Source organism: Pristiophorus japonicus, chromosome 32 (genome assembly GCF_044704955.1).
Source record: "Pristiophorus japonicus isolate sPriJap1 chromosome 32, sPriJap1.hap1, whole genome shotgun sequence".
NCBI classification, from domain to species: Eukaryota; Metazoa; Chordata; class Chondrichthyes; family Pristiophoridae; genus Pristiophorus; species Pristiophorus japonicus.
The window spans coordinates 3,446,347-3,468,681 of NC_092008.1; the positions used below are offsets into that span (position 1 = coordinate 3,446,347).

The following is a 22,335-nucleotide window of genomic DNA, read 5'->3' on the forward strand; positions in this document are numbered from 1 at the left end:
TATTGGTCAAGAAAACCATCCCTAATACACTCCAGGAAATCCTCCTCTACCACATTGCTACCAGTTTGGTTAGTCCAATCTATATGTAAATTAAAGTCACCCATGATAACTGCACTACCTTTATTGCACACATCCCTTATTTCTTGTTTGATGCTGTCCCCAAACTCATTACTACTGTTTGGTGGCCTGTACACAACTCCCACCAGCGTTTTCTGCCCTTTGGTATTCCGCAACTCCACCCATACCGATTCCACATCATCCAGGCTAATGTCCCTCCTTACTATTGCATTAATTTCCTCTTTAACCAGCAATACCACCCCGCCGCCTTTTCCTCTCTGTCTATCCTTCCTAAATGTTGAATACCCCTGGATGTTGAGTTCACAGCCTTGGTCACCCTGGAGCCATGTCTCCTTGATGCCAATGACATCATATCCGTTAACTGCTATCTGCGCAGTTAATTCGTCCACCTTATTCCGAATACTCCTCGCATTGAGGCACAGAGCCTTCAGGCTTGTCTTTTTAACACACCTTGCCCCTTTCGAATTTTGCTGTAATGTGGCCCTTTTTGTTTTTTGCCTTGGGATTCTCTGCCCTCCACTTTTACTATTCTCCTTTCTATCTTTTGCCTCTGTCTCCCTTTTATTTCCCTCTGCCTCCCTGCATAGGTTCCCATCCCCCTGCCATATTAGTTTAACTCCTCCCTAACAGTACTAGCAAACAATCCCCCTAGGACACTGGTTCCGGTCCTGCCCAGGTGGAGACCGTCCGGTTTGTACTGGTCCCACCTCCCCCCCGAACCGGTTCCAATGCCCGAGGAATTTGAATCCCTCCCTTCTGCACCACTCCTCAAGCCACGTATTCATCTGAGCTATCTGCGATTCCTACTCTGACTAGCACGCGGCACTGGTAGCAATCCTGAGATTACTACTTTTGAGGTCCTACTTTTTCATTTACCTCCGAGCTCCCTAAATTCGTCTCGTAGGACCTCATCCCGAGAAAGCAGGAAAGGGGTACTGAGGGAATGATCAGCCATTATTTTATCGAATGGTGGTGCAGGCTCGAAAGGCCGAATGGCCTACTCCTGCACCTATTTTCTATGTTTCTAAGAACGAGGAGAGGAAATATAAACCAAAGGGTACAATCCTAAAGGGGGTGCATGAACAGAGACACCTGGGGGTATATATACACAGATCGTTGACGGTGGCAGGGCAGGTTGAGAAAGTGATTAAAAAAGCTTACGGGATCCTGGGCTTCACAAATAGAGGCAGAGAGTACAAAAACAAGGAAGTTATGATCAACCTGTATAAAACACTGGTTCGGCCTCAACTGGAGTATTGTGTCCAATTCTGGGCACCGATCTTTAGGAAGGATTTGAAGGCCTTAGAGGGGGTACAGAAAAGATTTACAAGAATGGTTTCAGGGATGAGGGACTTCAGTGACGTGGAGAGACTGGGGTTGTTTATAGAGCAGAGAAGGTTAAGGGGAGTTTGATGGACATCAATGATTGAGCGATTACAATCGAAGGGCAGAATTAGTGGAGCGCAGACATCTCGGGCGGACCGGGGGGGGGGGGGGGGCTGGAGAAGATTGCAGAGATGGGGAAGAAGGGACTAACTAACGTGCGGCAGGAATTAGCAACTTCCGGATTTACCAGGCCTGTAATCAGCCTGGTGAATCCTCCATTTAGTCGCAAGCCAGCCGATCCATCAGTGCTCAGGGGCAACCAGCTTGGTATTTCTTAAGCCTGTTATTTACATGTTCCTGCTGCCATTTCGCCCCCCCCCCCCCCCCATCCATCCCACGTGAAAAAGATTGCCATTCAGCTGCCAACAAGGCAGAATTCGGATTGAGCAGCAACCCTTCAATATATATATGTATATAACAAAAAGACAAGATGGCAGTTCAGCTACAGACAGTGCAGGTTCGAGGACAGGAGGTACTGACTTAGCCCCAATGTCACAACTCTCCTGAGCCAACTTCTGCCCACCATCACGATTAAGGACATCAGCAAACGAAAAAAAAGCGAGCAGATTAAACTCTTGCTGTCAAAATTAACCCTCGATTTAAAAAAAAGGAGGGCCCTATGTCTCATTTTCTCCGTCCATTTTAAAAGGTTGACTCGGCCAATTCCAGAGATGAGGGGGTTGACTTATGAGGAAAGGTTGAGCAGGTTGGGCCTCTACTCATCGGAGTTTAGAAGAATGAGAGGTGATCTTATTGAAACGTATAAGATTCTGAGAGGGCTGGACAGGGTATAAGCAGAGAGGATGTTTCCCCTCGTGGGGGAATCTAGAACTAGGGGACACATAGTCTCAGAATAAGGGGTCGTCCATTTAAGACGGAGATGAGGGGGAATTTCTTCTGGTGAATCTGTGGAATTCTCTGCCCCAGAGAGCTGTGGGGGGGCTGGCTCACTGAATGTATTTAAGGTAGAGAGAGACAGATTTTTGAGCGATAAGGGAGTGAAGGGTTACGGGGAGCGGGTGGGGAAGTGGAGCTGAGTCCATGATCAGATCAGCCATGATCTTATTAAATGGCGGAGCAGGCTCGAGGGGCCGTATGGTCTACTCCCGCTCCGGTTTCTTATGTTCTTAAAACCAAAGCGAACTGCTGGAAAAGCAGCGGCGTGAGGTATTTTCAAACCCGCTTTAGAAGGGGCTGGGACACTAAAACATACGCTAAACTGCAAGAAACTTGCAGCTACCGCAAAGACAAGCCTCCTGCAACAGACTGTATAAAAAAAATATGCAACGTACACAAAATAGTTGCTAAATTATCGTAGGAAAAGCAACAGAGCGGTGACGATATGTTTGGATTAGTTCCTTCTCCCCCATCCCCCCCACACACACACACACACACACAAAAAGGAGGTTGCGTTCTCGATGTAGCTTTTTAATAAATACAATTTGCAAGTGGCAATATTGTACGGCATTTTAAAATCCCGCTTAGAAAGATGCAACAACCATTCTGCTTCGAATACGATGCAGGAGGCTAGACACTCTCACACACAAAGTGCCAAATTGCTGGCCAAGGTAATGGGAATGTTGCAACATTCGGGCTTTCAAAACAGCTGATGCACAAAGTTTGCTCCACCCCCTTTGATACAAAATGCAATTGAGCGATATATAAAATAAAACATTCCTCAAAAAAATGCGGGGACTACTCCCCGCAAGAAAGACATCTTCATGCAAGAAATGCAATACAGATCTTTCCAATGCAATAAAGACATCTCCCCGCAATAAATGCAGAAACCCCTTCCCCCCCGCAATAAATGCACAGACATCTCCCCGCAATAAATGCAGAAACCCCTTCCCCCCCGCAATAAATGCACAGACATCTCCTCGCAATAAATGCACAGACATCTCCCCGCAATAAATGCACAGACATCTCCAATGCAATAAAGGCAGCCTTAATGCAAGAAACGCAATCAAGAACCTTTCCAACGCAAGAAATGCAGGCATCTCCTGCAATAACCAATGCAGTTAAGACCTTTTCCTGCAATAAATGCAGGCATTTTACCAGCAGAAACATGCCCAAAAGCCGCGAGGTACTGCTGATGATACTAGTTATGATTATGATGTTATTGTTGTGAATATATTGTTACTGGGAACACCAGCAGCACCTAGGCCGTGCAGATGATGCTGTGCGGTAATGGTGATGTTACTCTGAACGTGATGATGATTACCAGCGGGGAGCGGACCGTGCAGGGTTACTATGATCAATGCGATGATTATATTAATATATGATGAATATAGTGAGTATGATGATATTGCCAGTGGGGGCCAGATCTTGCCGTGTTATGATGAATATAATATCGCTGCGAATACTACGAGGATATCGCTGAACATTATAATATCACTGAACATTATATTACTGTGAACATTGAGGATATCACTGTGAACATTATATTACTGTGAATATATTTTTGTGTATATTATGACAATGATGAATATAGCGACGATTATTAGCGGGGACGGATTTTGCAGTGTGGTTATGATAAATATGACGATATTACTATGATAGTGATTATATAATGATAATTGAGTGATATAGTGAACATTACCAGAGGGTGTCGGGGTATACAGTGTTACTAGGATGAATATTGTGATATTACTATGAATATAATGATAACACGATGAATATAATGAATACAGTGAATATTACCAGCGGAGACCGGATTTTGGCGTGTTACTATGATGAATATGATGATATAACTATGAATAATGATGATACAACTATGAATATAAGTAATACAGTGATATTACCAGCATGGGCCAGATTTTGAAGTGTGGTTATGATATTATATTACTGTGGTATATGATGTGTGGGCAGAACAGTGGCAAGTGGAATTCAATCTGGAGAAGTGTGAGGTAATGCATTTGGGGAGGGCTAACAAGACAAGGGAATACACATTAAATGGCCAGACACTGAACATGTAGAGGAACAGAGGGACCTTGGAATGCAGGTCCACAGATATAAGAACATAAGAAATAGGAGCAGGAATCGGCCATACGGCCTCTCGAGCCTGCTCCGCCATTTAAAACGATCTTGGCTGATCTGATCATGGACTCAGCTCCACTTCCCTGCCCACCCCCTTATCCCCTTAATCGGTTAAGAAACTGTCGAACTCTGTCTTAAATTTATTCAATGTCCCGGCTTCCACAGCTCTCTGAGGCAGAGAATTCCACAGATTTACAACCCTCTGAGAGAAGAAATTCCTCCTCATCCCAGTTTTAAATGGGCGGCACCTTATTCTAAGATTATGCCCCCTAGTTCTAGTCTCCCCCATCAGTGGAAACATCCTCTCTGCATCGACCTTGTCAAGCCCCCTCATAATCTTATACGCTTCGATAAGATCACCTCTCATTCTTCTGAATTCCAATGAGTAGAGGCCCAACCTACTCAACCTTTCCTCATAGGTCAACGCCCTCATAGAAATATAGAAATTTACAGTGCAGAAAGAGGCCATTTCGGCCCATCGTGTCCGCACCGGCCGACAAAGAGTCGCACGGCCCTCAGTCAGCAGCCTTAAAGGTTACGTATAAACCCATGAACAATGACGGAAAGGCAAAGAGCACCCAGCCCAACCAGTCCGCCCCACACAACTGCTTCACCCCTAGAGAGGATGTTCCCACTGATGGGGGAGACTAGAACTAGAGGGCATGATCTTAGAATAAGGAGCCGCCCATTTAAAACTGAGATGAGGAGAAATTTCTTCTCTCAGAGGGTTGTTAATCTGTGGAATTCGCTGCCTCAGAGAGCTGTGGAAGCCGGGACATTGAATAAATTGAAGACAGAGATAGACAGTTTCTTAAACGATAAGGGGATAAGGGGAGCGGGCAGGGAAGTGGAACCGAGTCCATGATCAGATCAGCCATGATCGCATTAAATGGCGGAGCAGGCTCGAGGGGCTGAATGGCCTACTCCTGCTCCTATTTCTTATGTTCTTATGTTCTTATGTTCACACTGAAACATTCTACACTCCACCCCAACCGGAGCCATGTGATCTCCTGGGAGAGGGAAAAAAGATAAAAAGCCAGGCTAATTTAGGGAGAAAGAAATCTGGGAAAATTCCTCTCCGACCCATCCAGGCAATCGAAACTAGTCCAGGAGATCATCCTGGCCGTATTCTATTCCCTGCAGTACTTACCATTATATCTGCTCCGTCCAACAAAAGGTCATCCAGTCTAATCCCAATTACCAGCTCTAGGTCGGTAACCCTGCAGGTTACGGCACTTTAAGTGTCCATCCAACCATCTCTTAAACGTGGTGAGGGTTTCTGCATCCGCCACTCTTCCAGGCAGCGAGTTCCAGATCCCTACAACCCTCTGCGTAAAGAAGACCCCCGCCTCAAATCCCCTCTAAACCTTCCACCAACCACCTTAAAACTATTCAGGCCCCCTCGTAATAGCCCCCTCCACCAATGGAAATAGACCTCACTATGTCCAAGCCCCTCAATATTTTGTACACCTCAATGAGGTCTCCTCTCAACCTCCTCTGTTCCAATGAGAACAAACCCAGCATATCCAATCTGTCCTCATAACTAAGATTCTCCATTCCAGGCAGCATCCTAGTAAATCTCCTCTGCACCCTCTCCAGTGCTATCACGTCCTTCCTATAATACGGCGACCAGAACTGCACGCAGTACTCCAGCTGTGGCCTAACCAAAGTATTATACAATTTAAGCATAACCTCCCTGCTCTTATATTCTATGCCTTGGCCAATAAAGGCAAGAATTCCGTATGCCTTCTTAACCACCTTATCCACCTGGCCTGTTACCTTCAGGGATCTGTGGACAAGCACTCCTTTGTTCATCTACACTATTAAGTGGCCTACTGCTTAATGTGTATACCCTTTCCTTATTAGCCCTCCCAAAGTGCATCACCTCACACTTCTCTGAATTAAACTCCATTTGCCACTGCTCTGCCCATCTGACCAGTAGATTGATAAAAAAGGATTGATATCATCATCATGAACCACACAGCTCATCTCCGGAATAAACCGAGTGAACCTTCTCTGAACAGCCTCCAAAGCAAATATATCCTTTCGTAAATATGGAAACTAAAACTGCACGCAGTATTCCAGGTGTGGCCTCACCAATACCCTGTATAATGTAGCAAGACTTCCCTGCTTTTATACTCCATCCCGTTTGCAATAAAGGCCAAGATTCCATTGGTCTTCCTGATCACTTGCTGTACCTGTATACTATCCTTTTGTGTTTCATGCACAAGTCCCCCCAGGTCCCGCCGTACTGCAGCATTTTGCAATCTTTCTCCATTTAAATAATAACTAACTCTTTGATTTTTTTTCTGCCAAAGTGCATGACCTCACACTTTCCAACATTATACTCTATCTGCCAAATTTCTGCCCTGAAGGTAGCAGGCCAGGTGGGTAAGGTGGTTAAGAAGGCATATGGGATACTTACCTTTATTAGCCAAGGCATAGAATACAAGAGCAGGGAGGTTATGCTTGAACTGTATAAAACACTGGTTAGGCCACAGCTGGAGTACTGCGTGCAGTTCTGGTCACCACATTGCAGGAAAGATGTGATTGCACTGGAGAGGGTGCAGAGGAGATTTACCACGATGTTGTCTGGGACTGGAGAATTTGTGTCATGAGGAGAGATTGGATAGGCTGGGGTTGTTTTCTTTGGAGCAGAGGAGGCTGAGGGGAGACCTGATTGAGGTGTATAAAATTATCAGGGGCCTGGATAGAGTGGATAGGACGGACCTATTTCCCTTAGCAGAGGGGTCAACAACCAGGGGACATAGATTTAAAGTGATTGGGGGGAGGTTTAGAGGGGATTTATGGGGAAATGTCTTCACCCAGAGGTGGTGGGGATCTCAAATATACTACCTGAAAGGGTGGTAGAGGCAGAAACCCTCACCACATTTGGATGTGCACTTGAAGTGCCGTAACCTACAGGGCTACGGACCGAGAGCTGGAAAGTGGGATTAGGCCGGGTGGCTCTTTGTTGGCCGACACGGATACGATGGGCCAAAATGGCCTCCTTCCATGCTGTAAATTTCTATGATTCTATATATTACCGGGGGGGCGGGGGGGATTTTGAAGATCCCACCGCACTCGGCGATGGGCCGGATCTGGGCGATGGTATATATGGTATATACAGTGTATATGGCAGTATATATAGTGATTATGATGATAGTGTATATGATATACAGTGTAAATGATGGTGTATATATAGTAATGATGACGTAGTGTATATGATTATATATAGTGAGTATGATGATACATGATGAGTGTATAGGATGGTGCATATATAATGACTATGATATATAGTGTATATGATTATATATAGTGAGTATGATATACAGTGTATGTGATTATGATGATACGCCGTGTATATGATGTTATATATAGTGTATGTGATGGTGTATATATAGTGATTATATGTAGTGATTATATGTAGTGATGATATTTACGGTGAGTTTGATTTGATTGTTTATATATGATATAGTGTATGAAGGTGACTATGATGATACAGTGTATATGACGGTATACGTAGTGATTATGATGATACACAGTGAATATGACGGTATATATAATGATATATTAGTGCACAGTGTATATGACAATATAGAGTGACTATAATGACAGTGTATATGAAGATATATGCAGTGACTATGATGACAGTGTATATGGCAGTATATATAATGATATAGTGTGCACACAGTGTATATGGTGATCTATACAGTGACTATAATAACACACACTGACTATGACGATATATATATGAGTGCGATGATCTATACAATGATATATATGAGAGTGTAGTGTACACATTACCGGGGGGGGGGGGATTTTGCAGATGCCGCTTCTCTCGGTGATGAGCCGGATCCGGCCAATGATATATATGGTATATACAGTGAATATGACAACATATACACAGTGACTATAATGGCACAGTGTATATGGCGATATATACAATGATAGAGTGTACACAGTGACTATGACGATATGATACAGAGTATACACAGTGGATATGGTGATATATACAGTGGCTATGATGACACAGTGTACATGGCGATATATACAATGATATAGTGTACACAGTGTAAATGATGATATATATAATGATATATTAGTGTACACAGTATATATGGCAATACATGCAATGACTATAATGACAGTGTATATGACGGTGTATATATAATGATTAGTGTACAGTGTATATGACGATTATATATAATGATAGAGTGTACACAGTGTATATGATGGTATATGTACACAGTGTATATATAATGATGCAAAGTATACATTACCAAGGGGGGCTGGATTTTGCAGATGCCACTGCGCTCAGCGATGGGCCGGATCTGGGCGATGATATATATGGTATACACAGTGTATATGGTGATATATACAATGATATAGAGTGTACACAGTGTGTGTATATATAATGATAAGAGAATACATATTAGCAGCGGGGGGGTGGATTTTGCAGATGCCGTTGCGCTCGGTGATGGGCCGGATCTGGGCGATGGTATATATGGTATATACAATGTATATGGTGATATATACAGTGATAGAGAGTGTACATAGTGACAATGACAGTATACATAATGATATATTCGTGTACAGTGTACATAACAGAATATATATAAAAAACGATATCGCATGCAGTGTCTATGACGATCTATACAGTGACTATAATGACACACACTGACTATGATGGTATATACAATGATATATACATATATGTGAGAGTGTAATGTACACATTACCGAGGTGGGGGAGCGGATTTTGCAGATATCGCTGCGCTGGGCGAGGATATACACGGTATATATACAGTGTATGAGTGCACACAGTGTATATATACAGTGATAGAGTGTATATTACCGGGGGGGGGGGCTGGATCTTGCAGATGCCGCTTCTCTCGGCAATGGGCCGGATCCGGGCTATGATATACATGGTATATACAGTGTATATGGCGATATATACAGTGATATCGAGTGTACAGTGTATATGACTATATATGATAAATCATCATATGCACTGTGTACACTAATATATATGATATAGAATGTACACAGTGTATATGACTATATATGTTAGAGTTTATATGGCGATATATACAGTGATATAGCGTGCACACAGTGTCTATGACGATCTATACAGTGACTATAATGACACACACTGACTATAACGGATATATATATATATATATGTAAAACCAGGGGGCCGGATTTTGCAGATGCCACTGCGCTGGGCGATGATATATACGGTATACATGGTGTACACAGTGTGTATATTACCAATATGACGGTATTCATTACCAGGGGATGCCGGATCTTGCAGATGCCGGCTTTGGGCGCTGATATACACGGTGTATATGGGTGCACACAGTGTGTATATGACGATGTAGAGGGCGCAGTGTGTGTATATGACGATGTAGAGCGCAGTGTGTATATGACGATGCAGAGCGCGCAGTGTGTATATGACGATGCAGAGCGCGCAGTGTGTATATGACGATGCAGAGCGCGCAGTGTGTATATGACGATGCAGAGCGCGCAGTGTGTATATGACGATGCAGAGCGCGCAGTGTGTATATGACGATGCAGAGCGCGCAGTGTGTATATGACGATGCAGAGCGCGCAGTGTGTATATGACGATGCAGAGCGCGCAGTGTGTATAGAGTGCACACAGTGTGTGTATATGACGATGTAGAGCGCTGTGTATATGACAATATAGAGCGCAGTGTATATGACGATATAGAGCGCAGTGTGTGTACATAACGATGTAGAGCGCGCAGTGTACATGACGATGTAGAGCGCGCAGTGTACATGACGATGTAGAGCGCGCAGTGTGTATATGACGATGTAGAGCGCGCAGTGTGTGTATATGACGATGTAGAGCGCAGTGTGTATGTGACGATGTAGAGCGCAGTGTGTATGTGACGATGTAGAGCGCAGTGTGTATGTGACGATGTAGAGCGCACAGTGAATATGACGATGTAGAGCGCAGTGAATATGACAATATAGAGCGCAGTGTGTACATGATGATATAGAGCGCACAGTGTATATGACGATGTAGAGCGCACAGTGTGTGTATATGACAATATAGGGTGCAGTGTGTGTATATGATGATATAGCGTGCACACTGTGTATATGACGATATAGAGTGCACATTGTGTATATGATAGAGAGCGCAGTGTGTGTATATATAGTGTATATGACGATATAGAGCGCACACTGTGTGTGTATATGACGATACAGAGCGCGCAGTGTGTATATATAGTGTATATGACGATATAGAGTGCACACTGTGTATATGACGATATAGAGAGTGCAGTGTGTGTATATATAGTGTATATGACGATATAGAGTGCACACACTGTGTGTATATGATACAGAGCGCACACTGTGTGTGTACATGACGATACAGAGCACGCAGTGTGTGTATATGACGATATAGAGTGCACGCTGTGTATATGACGATATAGAGAGCGCACACATTGTGTGTATATATAGTGTATATGACGATAGAGCGCAGTGTGTGTATATGACGATACAGAGCGCACAGTGTGTGTATATGACGATATAGAGAGCACACACATTGTGTGTATATATAGTGTATATGACGATAGAGCGCAGTGTGTGTATATGACGATACAGAGCGCAGTGTGTGTATATGACGATACAGAGCGCACAGTGTGTGTATATGACGATACAGAGCGCAGTGTGTATATGACGACAGAGCGCAGTGTGTGTATATGACGATACAGAGCGCAGTGTGTGTATATGACGATACAGAGCGCAGTGTGTATATATAGTGTACGTGACGATATAGAGCGCACACAGTGTGTGTATATATAGTGTATATGACGATACAGAGCGCACACACTGTGTGTACATGACGATACAGAACGCACACACTGTGTATATGACGATACAGAGCGCGCACACTGTGTGTATATGACGATACAGAGCGCGCACACTGTGTACATGACGATACAGAACGCACACACTGTGTGTACATGACGACACAGAACGCACACACTGTGTACATGACGATACAGAACGCAGTGTACATGACGATACAGAACGCACAGTGTACATGACGATACAGAGCGCACACACAGTGTGTATATGACGATACAGAGCGCACACACTGTGTACATGACGATACAGAGCGCACACACTGTGTACATGACGATACAGAACGTACAGTGTGTGTATACGACGACACAGAGCGCACACAGTGTGTGTATATATAGTGTATGACGATACAGAGCGCACAGTGTGTGTATATGACGACACAGAGCGCAGTGTGTGTATGTGTGTGTGTATACGACGATAGAGCGCACACTGTGTGTATATATAGTGTATACGACGATACAGAGCGCACACACTGTGTGTATATATAGTGTATATGACGATACAGAGCGCACACACTGTGTGTATATATAGTGTATATGACGATACAGAGCGCACACACTGTGTGTATATGACGATACAGAGCGCACACTGTGTATACGACGACACAGAGTGCACAGTGTGTATATATATATATAGTGTATATGACGATACAGAGCGCACACTGTGTATACGACGACACAGAGCGCACACAGTGTGTATATATATAGTGTATATGACGATACAGAATGCACACAGTGTGTATATATAGTGTATATGACGATACAGAGCGCACACTGTGTGTATACGACGACACAGTGCGCACACAGTGTGTATATATAGTGTATACGACGACACAGAGCGCACACACAGTGTGTGTATATATAGTGTACATGACGATACAGAGCGCACACACAGTGTGTGTGTGTGTATACGACGACACAGCGCGTCTGTCCACATTACCAGAGGGGGCCGGATCTTGCAGATGCCCGACCTCTCGGCGATGGGCCGGATCCGGGCGATGTAGGCCAGCGGGTCGGCGAACTCCTCCCAGCTGGGCTCGAACACCGGGCACTCGGGCGGCGCCACGAACTCCTCGTACTCGGCCATGGTGCTGTGTGGGGGGGGGGGGGGGGGGAAGGCTTTGCGCCCCTCCCCGGCCCCAAATTGCCCTTCCTTTATCGACCGCCCCCCCCGCCTTGTTTTGTTGGCTCCTGGTTTTCCGGGCGGTGTTTTTTTCCCACACACACACACACAAATAATAAAAAAAAACCCCAAGTTCACTCGACGGAACGGGGCCCTCAAAGGCGGCCAAAGGCGGGCTTTACCTCAGCGATCGGCCGCCCGCCGCCATGTACAGCCGGGGGGGGGGGGAAAAAAAACCCTCACTCCCGGCATTAGTCGCCGCTTTTTGTCCGGCGGCGGCGGCTCTTCCTTTGCGTCTTCGTCCTCGCCCGCCGCCCGCCCGCTCGGCTCTTTCCGCCCCGCGCGCCGGACAAAAGCAGCCCCGGGCACGCAGCGTGCCGCCCCCTCCGCGCGGGTGAGGCGCCGCACGCTAACGTGCGCGACGGCGTCCGCTCTCCACACCGCGGGCTGGCTTCCGCGCGCAGCAATGAGTCCTCAGGGTGGCCCTCCACCTCCAAGCTCACCACACGCCTCTCAGTCACTCCCCTCCCGTCCACCCAACACACTGGCTCCCCCACTCTGGGGAAATGAGTCCTCAAGGGTGGCCCTCCACCTCCAAGATCGTCACTCCCCTCCTATCCACCCAATACACTGGCTTCCCACTCTGGGAAAATGAGTCCTCAAGGTGGCTCTCCACCTCCAAGATCACACAACTCTCAGTCACCCCCCTCCTATCCATCCAACACTGGCTCCCCACTCTGGGGAAATGAGTCCTCAAGGTGGCCCTCCACCTCCAAGATCATCACACGCCTCTCAGTCACTCCCCTCCTATCCACCCAATACACTGGCTTCCCACTCTGGGAAAATGAGTCCTCAGGGTGGCTCTCCACCTCCAAGATCATCACACCCCTCTCAGTCACTCCCCTCCTATCCATCCAACACTGGCTTCCCACTCTGGGAAAATGAGTCCTCAAGGTGGCTTTCCACCTCCAAGATCACATATCTCAGTCACTCCCCTCCCGTCCACCCAATACACTGGCTCCCCACTCTGGGAAAATGAGTCCTCAAGGTGGCTCTCCACCTCCAAGATCATCACACAACTCTCAGTCACTCCCCTCCTATCCATCCAACACTGGCTTCCCACTCTGGGAAAATGAGTCCTCAAGGTGGCTGTAACAGTCCAACAGGGGAAATTCATCATCACACATCTCAGTCACTCCCCTCCCATCCACCCAACACTGGCTCCCACTCTGGGAAAATGAGTCCTCAAGGTGGCTGTAACAGTCCAATAGGGGGAATTCATCATCACACATCTCAGTCACTCCCCTCCCATCCACCCAACACACTGGCTTCCTACTCTGGGAAAATGAGTCCTCAAGGTGGCCCTCCACCTCCAAGATCACACAACTCTCAGTCACTCCCCTCCTATCCATCCAACACTGGCTTCCCTCTCTGGGAAAATGAGCCCTCAAGGTAGCCGTAACAGTCCAATAGGGGGAATTCATCATCACACATCTGAGTCACTCCCCTCCCATCCACCCAACACTGGCTCCCACTCTGGGAAAATGAGTCCTCAAGGTGGCCGTAACAGTCCAATAGGGGGAATTCATCATCACACATCTGAGTCACTCCCCTCCCATCCACCCAACACTGGCTTCCCACTCTGGGAAAATGAGTCCTCAAGGTGGCTGTAACAGTCCAATAGGGGAATTCATCATCACACATCTCAGTCACTCCCCTCCCATCCACCCAACACTGGCTCCCCACTCTGGGAAAATGTGTCCTCAAGGTGGCTCTCCACCTCCAAGATCACACATCTCAGTCTCACCCTCCCGTCCACCCAACACTGGCTTCCCACTCTGGGAAAATGAGTCCTCAAGGTGGCTGTAACAGTCCAATAGGGGAATTCATCATCACACATCTCAGTCACTCCCCTCCCATCCACCCAACACACTGGCTTCCTACTCTGGGAAAATGAGTCCTTAAGGTGGCCCTCCACCTCCAAGATCATCACACGCCTCTCAGTCACTCCCCTCCCGTCAACCCAACACTGGCTTCCCACTCTGGGAAAATGAGTCCTCAAGATGGCCCTCCACCTCCAAGATCACACAACTCTCAGTCACACCCTCCCATCCACCCAACACTGGCTCCCACTCTTGGAAAATGAGCCCTCAAGGTAGCCGTAACAGTCCAATAGGGGGAATTCATCATCACACATCTCAGTCACTCCCCTCCCATCCACCCAACACTGGCTTCCCACTCTGGGAAAATGAGTCCTCAAGGTGGCCGTAACAGTCCAATAGGGGGAATTAATCATCACACATCTCAGTCACTCCCCTCCCATCCACCCAACACACTGGCTTCCCACTCTGGGAAAATGAGTCCTCAAGGTGGCTCTCCACCTCCAAGATCACACAACTCTCAGTCACTCCCCTCCCGTCCACCCAACACTGGCTCCCCACTCTGGGAAAATGAGCCCTCAAGGTAGCCGTAACAGTCCAATAGGGGGAATTCATCATCACACATCTGAGTCACTCCCCTCCCATCCACCCAACACACTGGCTTCCTACTCTGGGAAAATGAGTCCTCAAGGTGGCTCTCCACCTCCAAGATCATCACACGCCTCTCAGTCACTCCCCTCCCGTCCACCCAACACACTGGCTCCCCACTCTGGGAAAATGAGTCCTCAAGGTGGCTGGAACAGTCCAATAGGGGGAATTCATCATCACACATCTCAGTCACTCCCCTCCCATCCACCCAACACACTGGCTCCCCACTCTGGGAAAATGAGTCCTCAAGGTGGCCCTCCACCTCCAAGATCATCACACGCCTCTCAGTCACTCCCCTCCTATCCATCCAACACTGGCTTCCCACTCTGGGAAAATGAGTCCTCAAGGTGGCCCTCCACCTCCAAGATCACACAACTCTCAGTCACTCCCCTCCCGTCCACCCAACACTGGCTTCCCACTCTTGTAAAATGAGTCCTCAAGGTAGCCGTAACAGTCCAATAGGGGGAATTCATCATCACACATCTCAGTCACTTCCTCCCATCCACCCAACACACTGGCTTCCTACTCTGGGAAAATGAGTCCTTAAGGTGGCTCTCCACCTCCAAGATCATCACACGCCTCTCAGTCACTCCCCTCCCGTCCACCCAACACACTGGCTCCCCACTCTGGGAAAATGAGTCCTCAAGGTGGCTGGAACAGTCCAATAGGGGGAATTCATCATCACACATCTCAGTCACTCCCCTCCCATCCACCCAACACACTGGCTCCCCACTCTGGGAAAATGAGTCCTCAAGGTGGCCCTCCACCTCCAAGATCATCACACGCCTCTCAGTCACTCCCCTCCTATCCATCCAACACTGGCTTCCCACTCTGGGAAAATGAGTCCTCAAGGTGGCCCTCCACCTCCAAGATCACACAACTCTCAGTCACTCCCCTCCCGTCCACCCAACACTGGCTTCCCACTCTTGTAAAATGAGTCCTCAAGGTAGCCGTAACAGTCCAATAGGGGGAATTCATCATCACACATCTCAGTCACTTCCTCCCATCCACCCAACACACTGGCTTCCTACTCTGGGAAAATGAGTCCTTAAGGTGGCTCTCCACCTCCAAGATCATCACACGCCTCTCAGTCACTCCCCTCCCGTCAACCCAACAGTGGCTTCCCACTCTGGGAAAATGAGTCCTCAAGATGGCCCTCCACCTCCAAGATCACACAACTCTCAGTCACACCCTCCCATCCACCCAACACTGGCTCCCACTCTTGGAAAATGAGCCCTCAAGGTAGCCGTAACAGTCCAATAGGGGGAATTCATCATCACACATCTCAGTCACTCCCCTCCTATCCACCCAACACTGGCTTCCCACTGTGGGAAAATGAGTTCTCAAGGTGGCTCTCCACCTCCAAGATCACACATCTCAGTCACTCCCCACTCATCCACCCAACTCTTAATAAATGAGTCCTCGAGATGGCCCCACCTCCATCGTCATCATACGCAGTCCCTCCTATGCAGAAGACTTGTTTCCACTCTTAACAAATGAGTTCTCGAGGTGGCCATAACAGTCCAATAGGGGAATTCATCATCACACATCTCAGTCACTCCCCTCCCATCCACCCAACACTGGCTCCCACTCTTGGAAAATGAGTTCTCAAGGTGGCTCTCCACCTCCAAGATCACACATCTCAGTCACTCCCCTCCCGTCCATCCAATACACTGGCTTCCCATTCTGGGAAAATGAGTCCTCAAGGTGGTCCTCCACCTCCAAGATCACACAACTCTCAGTCACTCCCCTCCCATCCACCCAACACTGGCTTCCCACTCTTGTAAAATGAGTCCTCAAGGTAGCCGTAACAGTCCAATAGGGGGAATTCATCATCACACATCTCAGTCACTCCCCTCCCATCCACCCAACACTGGCTCCCACTCTGGGAAAATGAGTCCTCAAGGTGGCTCTCCACCTCCAAGATCACACGCCTCTCAGTCACTCCCCTCCCATCCACCCAACACTGGCTTCCCACTCTGGGAAAATGAGTCCTCAAGGTGGCCGTAACAGTCCAATAAGGGAATTCATCATCACACATCTCAGTCACTCCCTCCTATCCACCCAACACTGGCTCCCACTCTGGAAAAATGAGTCCTCAAGGTGGCTCTCCACCTCCAAGATCACACGCCTCTCAGTCACTCCCCTCCCGTCCACCCAACTCTTAATAAATGAGTCCTCGAGATGGCCCCACCTCCATCGTCATCATACGCAGTCCCTCCTATGGAGCAAGACAAGTTTCCACTCTTAACAAATGAGTTCTCGAGGTGGCTCTACCTCCAAGATCACACATCACGGGCACTCCCTCCCATCCACCCAACACTGGCCCCCACTCTGGGAAAATGAGTCCTCAAGGTGGCCGTAACAGTCCAATAGGGGGAATTCATCATCACACATCTCAGTCACTCCCCTCCTATCCACCCAACACTGGCTCCCACTCTTGTAAAATGAGTTCTCGAGGTGGCTCTCCACCTCCAAGATCACACATCTCAGTCACACCCTCCCATTCACCCAACTCTTAACAGTAGACTGGGTCTTTACTCGTTGGAGTTCAGAAGGATGAGGGGTGATCTTATAGAAACATTTAAAATCATGAAAGGGATAGACAAGATAGAGGCAGAGAGATTGTTTCCACTGATCGGGGAGACTAGAACTAGGGGGCACAGCCTCAAAATACGGGGGGAGCCAATTTAAAATTGGGTTGAGAAGGAATTTCTTCTCCCAGAGGGTTGTGAATCTGTGGAATTCTCTGCCCAAGGAAGCAGTTGAGGCTAGCTCATTGAATGTATTCAAGTCACAGATAGATAGATTTTTAACTAATAAGGTAATTAAGGGTTACGGGGAGCGGGCGGGTAAGTGGAGCTGAGTCCACGGCCAGATCAGCCATGATCTTGTTGAATGGCGGAGCAGGCTCGAGGGGCTAGATGGCCTACTCCTGTTCCTAATTCTTATGTTCTTATATAAATGAGTTCTCGAGGTGGCTCTACCTCCATCACACATCTCAGTCACTCCCTCCTATCCACCAACACTGGCTCCCGCTCTTGGAAAATGAGTCCTCAAGGTGGCTGTAAAAGTCCAACAGGGGAATTCATCATCACAGGCACTCCCTCCTATCCACCCAACTCTGAACAAATAAGTCCTCGAGATGGCCCTACCTCCATCGTCATCATACGCAGTCCCTCGGAATCGAGGAAGACTTGCTTCCACTTTAATACATGAGTCCTTAGGTGGCTGAACAGTCCAATACGGGAATTCATCATCACACATCACGGGCACTCCCTCCTATGGAGCAACACTGGCTTCCACTCTTAACAAATGAGCCCGCAAGATGGTTCTACCTCCATCGTCATCATAGGTGGTCCCTCCTATCCAGCAAGGCTTGCTTCCACTCTAAGAAAATGAGTTCTCAGGTTCCTCATCTCGGTCCGAAATGGCTTACCCCTTATCCTTAGACTGTGACCCCTGGTTCTGGACTTCCCCAACATGGGGAACATTCTTCCTGCATCTATCCTGTCCAGTCCCGTCAGAATTTTATATGTTTCTATGAGATCCCCTCTCATTCTTCTAAACTCCAGTGAGTATAAGCCTAGTCGATCCAGTCTCTCCTCATATGTCAGTCCTGCCATCCCGGGAATCAGTCTGGTGAACCTTCGCTGCACTCCCTCAATAGCAAGAACGTCCTCAAAAGGAGTTAGATGTAGTCCTTACTACTTGGGGGATCAAGGGGTATGGCGAGAAAGCAGGAATGGGGTACTGAAGTTGCATGTTCAGCCATGAACTCATTGAATGGCGGTGCAGGCTCGAAGGGCCGAATGGCCTACGCCTGCACCTATTTTCTATGTTTTTATGTCCTTCCTCAGATTAGGAGACCAAAACGTGCTTCCACTCTTAACAAATGAGTCCTCAGATTTCTCATCTCGGTCCTAAATGGCCTACCCCTTATCCTTAGACTGTGACCCCTGGTTCTGGACTTCCCCAACATCGGGAACATTTAATCTACATATTGATTGGGCTAATCGGTCCAAGTCAGCATGGATTTGTGAAAGGGAAATCATGCTTGACAAATCTTCGAGAAACATAGAAAATAGGTGCAGGAGTCGGCCATTCGGCCCTTCGAGCCTGCACCACCATTCAATAAGACACATGCGCAGAAGGGAGACTTGGTACAAAGATGCAGCAAGACTTGGCTTCCACTCTTATAAAATGAGTGGTGGTCCCATCATCGTCATCATCGGCAGTCCCTCGGAATCGAGGAAGACTTGCTTCCACTCCCGAAGTGAGTCCTCAGGGTGGTTGAACAGTCCGATACCGAGAGCCACAGTCCCTGTCACAGGTGGGGCAGGCAGTCGTTGAGGGAAAGGTGAGGGTTGGAAGAAGGGACATAGAAACATAGAAAACAGCGTAGACCCAGTGTATCATCGGCAAGTTTGCACCAGAGGCAGTTTCTCTGACCGAGGAAGACTTGCTTCCTCGCCGAGAAATGAGTGTACCATCATCATCATCATCGTAGGCTGTCCCTAACATCAGTTAAAAAAATGATTATCTGGTGATTGTCACATTGCTGTGTGTGGGAGCTTTCTGTGCACAAATTGGCTGCCGTGTTTCCTACATTCCAAAAAGTCACTGGTCGGCGTAGTTTATAGGCCCCCAAATAATAACTTCATGGTGGGGCGGGCAATAATCAAGGGAATAATGGAGGCATGTGATAAAGGAACGGCAGTAGTTATGGGGGATTTTAACCTACATATCGATTGGTCAACTCAAATCGCAGGGGGTAGCCTGGAGGAGGAATTCATAGAATGCATATGGGATTGTTTCTTAGAACAGTATGTAACAGAGCCTACAAGGGAGCAAGCCATTTTGGATCTGGTCCTGTGTAACGAGACAGGAAAAATAAACGATCTCCTCGTAAAAGATCCTCTCGGAATGAGTGATCACAATATGGTTGAATTTGTAATACAGATTGAGGATGAGGAAGTTGTGTCAGAAACGAGAGTACTATGCTTAAACAAAGGGGACTACAGTGGGATGAGGGCAGAGTTGGCTAAAGTAGACTGGAAACACAGACTAAACGGTGGCACAATTGAGGAACAGTGGAGGACTTTTAAGGAGTTCTTTCATAGTGCGCAACAAAAATATATTCCAGTGAAAAAGAAGGGCGGTAAGAGAAGGGATAACCAGCCGTGGATAACCAAGGAAATAAAGGAGAGTATCAAATCAAAGACCAATGCGTATAAGGTGGCCAAGGTTAGTGGGAAACTAGAGGATTGGGAAGATTTTAAGCAACAGCAAAAAAAGCAATAAAGAAAGGAAAGATAGATTTTGAAGGTAAACTTGCGCAAAACATAAAAACAGATAGTAAAAGCTTTTACAGATATATAAAACGGAAAAGAGTGACTAAAGTAAATGTTGGTCCCTTAGAAGATGAAAAGGGGGATTTAATAATGGGAAATGTGGAAATGGCTGAGACCTTAAACAATTATTTTGCTTCCGTCTTCACAGTGGAAGACACAGAAACCATGCCAAAAATTGCTGGTCATAGGAATGTGGGAAGGGAGGACCTTGAGACAATCACTATCACTAGGGAGGTAGTGCTGGACAGACTAATGGGACTGAAGGTAGACAAGTCCCCTGGTCCTGATGAAATGCATCCCAGGGTATTAAAAGAGATGGCGGAAGTTATAGCAGATGCATTCGTTATAATTTACCAAAATTCTCTGGACTCTGGGGAGGTACCAGCGGATTGGAGAGCAGCTAATGTTTAAAAAAGGGGGCAGGCAAAAGGCAGGTAACTATAGGCCGGTTAGTTTAACATCTGTAGTGGGGAAAATGCTTGAAGCTATCATTAAGAAAGAAATAGCAGGACATCTGGATAGGAATAGTGCAATCAAGCAGACACAGCATGGATTCATGAAAGTGAAATCATGTTTAACTAACTTACTGGAATTCTTTGAGGATATAACGAGCATGGTGGATAGAGGTGTACCGATGGATGTGGTGTATTTAGATTTCCAAAAGGCATTCGATAAGGTGCCACACAAAAGGTTACTGCAGAAGATAAAGGTACGCGGAGTCAGAGGAAATGTATTAGCATGGATAGAGAATTGGCTGGCAAACAGAAAGCAGAGTCGGGATAAATGGGTCCTTTTCGGGTTGGAAATCATGGTTAGTGGTGTGCCACAGGGATCAGTGCTGGGACCACAACTGTTTACAATATACATAGATGACCTAGAGGAGGGGACAGAGTGTAGTGCAACAAAATTTGCAGATGACACTAAGATTAGTGGGAAAGCGGGTTGTGTAGAGGACTCAGAGAGACTGCAAGGAGATTTAGATAGGTTAAGCGAATGGGCTAAGGTTTGGCAGATGGAATACAATGTCAAAGTGTGAGGTCATCCACCTTGGGAAAAAAAACAGTAAAAGGGAATATTATTTGAATGAGGAGAAATTACAACATGCTGCGGTGCAGAGGGACCTGGGGATCCTTGTGCATGAATCCCAAAAAGTTAGTTTGTAGGTGCAGCAGGTAATCGGGAAGGCGAATGGAATGTTGGCCTTCATTGCGAGAGGGATGGAGTACAAAAGCAGGGAGGTCCTGCTGCAACTGTACAGGGTATTGGTGAGGCCGCACCTGGAGTACTGCGTGCAGTTTTGATCACCTTACTTAAGGAAGGATATACTAGCTTTGGAGGGGGTACAGAGACGATTCACTAGGCTGATTCCGGAGATGAGTGGGTTACCTTATGATGATAGATTGAGTAGATGGGTCTTTACTCGTTGGAGTTCAGAAGGATGAGGGGTGATCTTATAGAAACATTTAAAATAATGAAAGGGATAGACAAGATAGAGGCAGAGAGATTGTTTCCACTGGTCGGGGAGACTAGAACTAGGGGGCACAGCCTCAAAATACGGGGGAGCCAATTTAAAACCGAGTTGAGAAGGAATTTCTTCTCCCAGAGGGTTGTGAATCTGTGGAATTCTCTGCCCAAGGAAGCAGTTGAGGCTAGCTCATTGAATGTATTCAAGTCACAGATAGATAGATTTTGAACCAATAAGGCAATTAAGGGTTACGAGGAGCGGGCGGGTAAGTGGAGCTGAGTCCACGGCCAGATCAGCCATGATCTTGTTGAATGGCGGAGCAGGCTCAAGGGGCTAGATGGCCTACTCCTGTTCCTAGTTCTTATGTTCTTATTACAACAGTGACCCCACTCCAAGAAGTACCTCATTGGGTGTAAAACGTTTGGGATGTCCTGAGATTGTGAAAGGTGTTCTATAAATGTAGGTCTATC

At 47.0% G+C, this 22,335-nt stretch overlaps 2 protein-coding genes across 2 annotated transcripts in view; both read right to left on the bottom strand.

Moving 5' to 3' along the window:
• kdm5c (lysine demethylase 5C) overlaps positions 1-12,892 on the bottom strand; it is a 125,685-nt gene extending 112,793 nt beyond the window's left edge. Inside the window, exon 1 of the mRNA XM_070869043.1 lies at positions 12,336-12,892. Coding sequence (XP_070725144.1) covers positions 12,336-12,482 — 147 coding nt within the window. The 5' untranslated portion in view covers positions 12,483-12,892. The remainder of the gene's footprint in view (positions 1-12,335) is intronic.
• Positions 12,770-22,335, bottom strand: part of LOC139240502 (IQ motif and SEC7 domain-containing protein 1-like) — a 144,252-nt gene continuing 134,686 nt past the window's right edge. The window contains exon 14 of the mRNA XM_070869044.1: positions 12,770-13,076. Within this exon, the coding sequence (XP_070725145.1) occupies positions 12,770-13,076 (307 nt within the window). The remainder of the gene's footprint in view (positions 13,077-22,335) is intronic.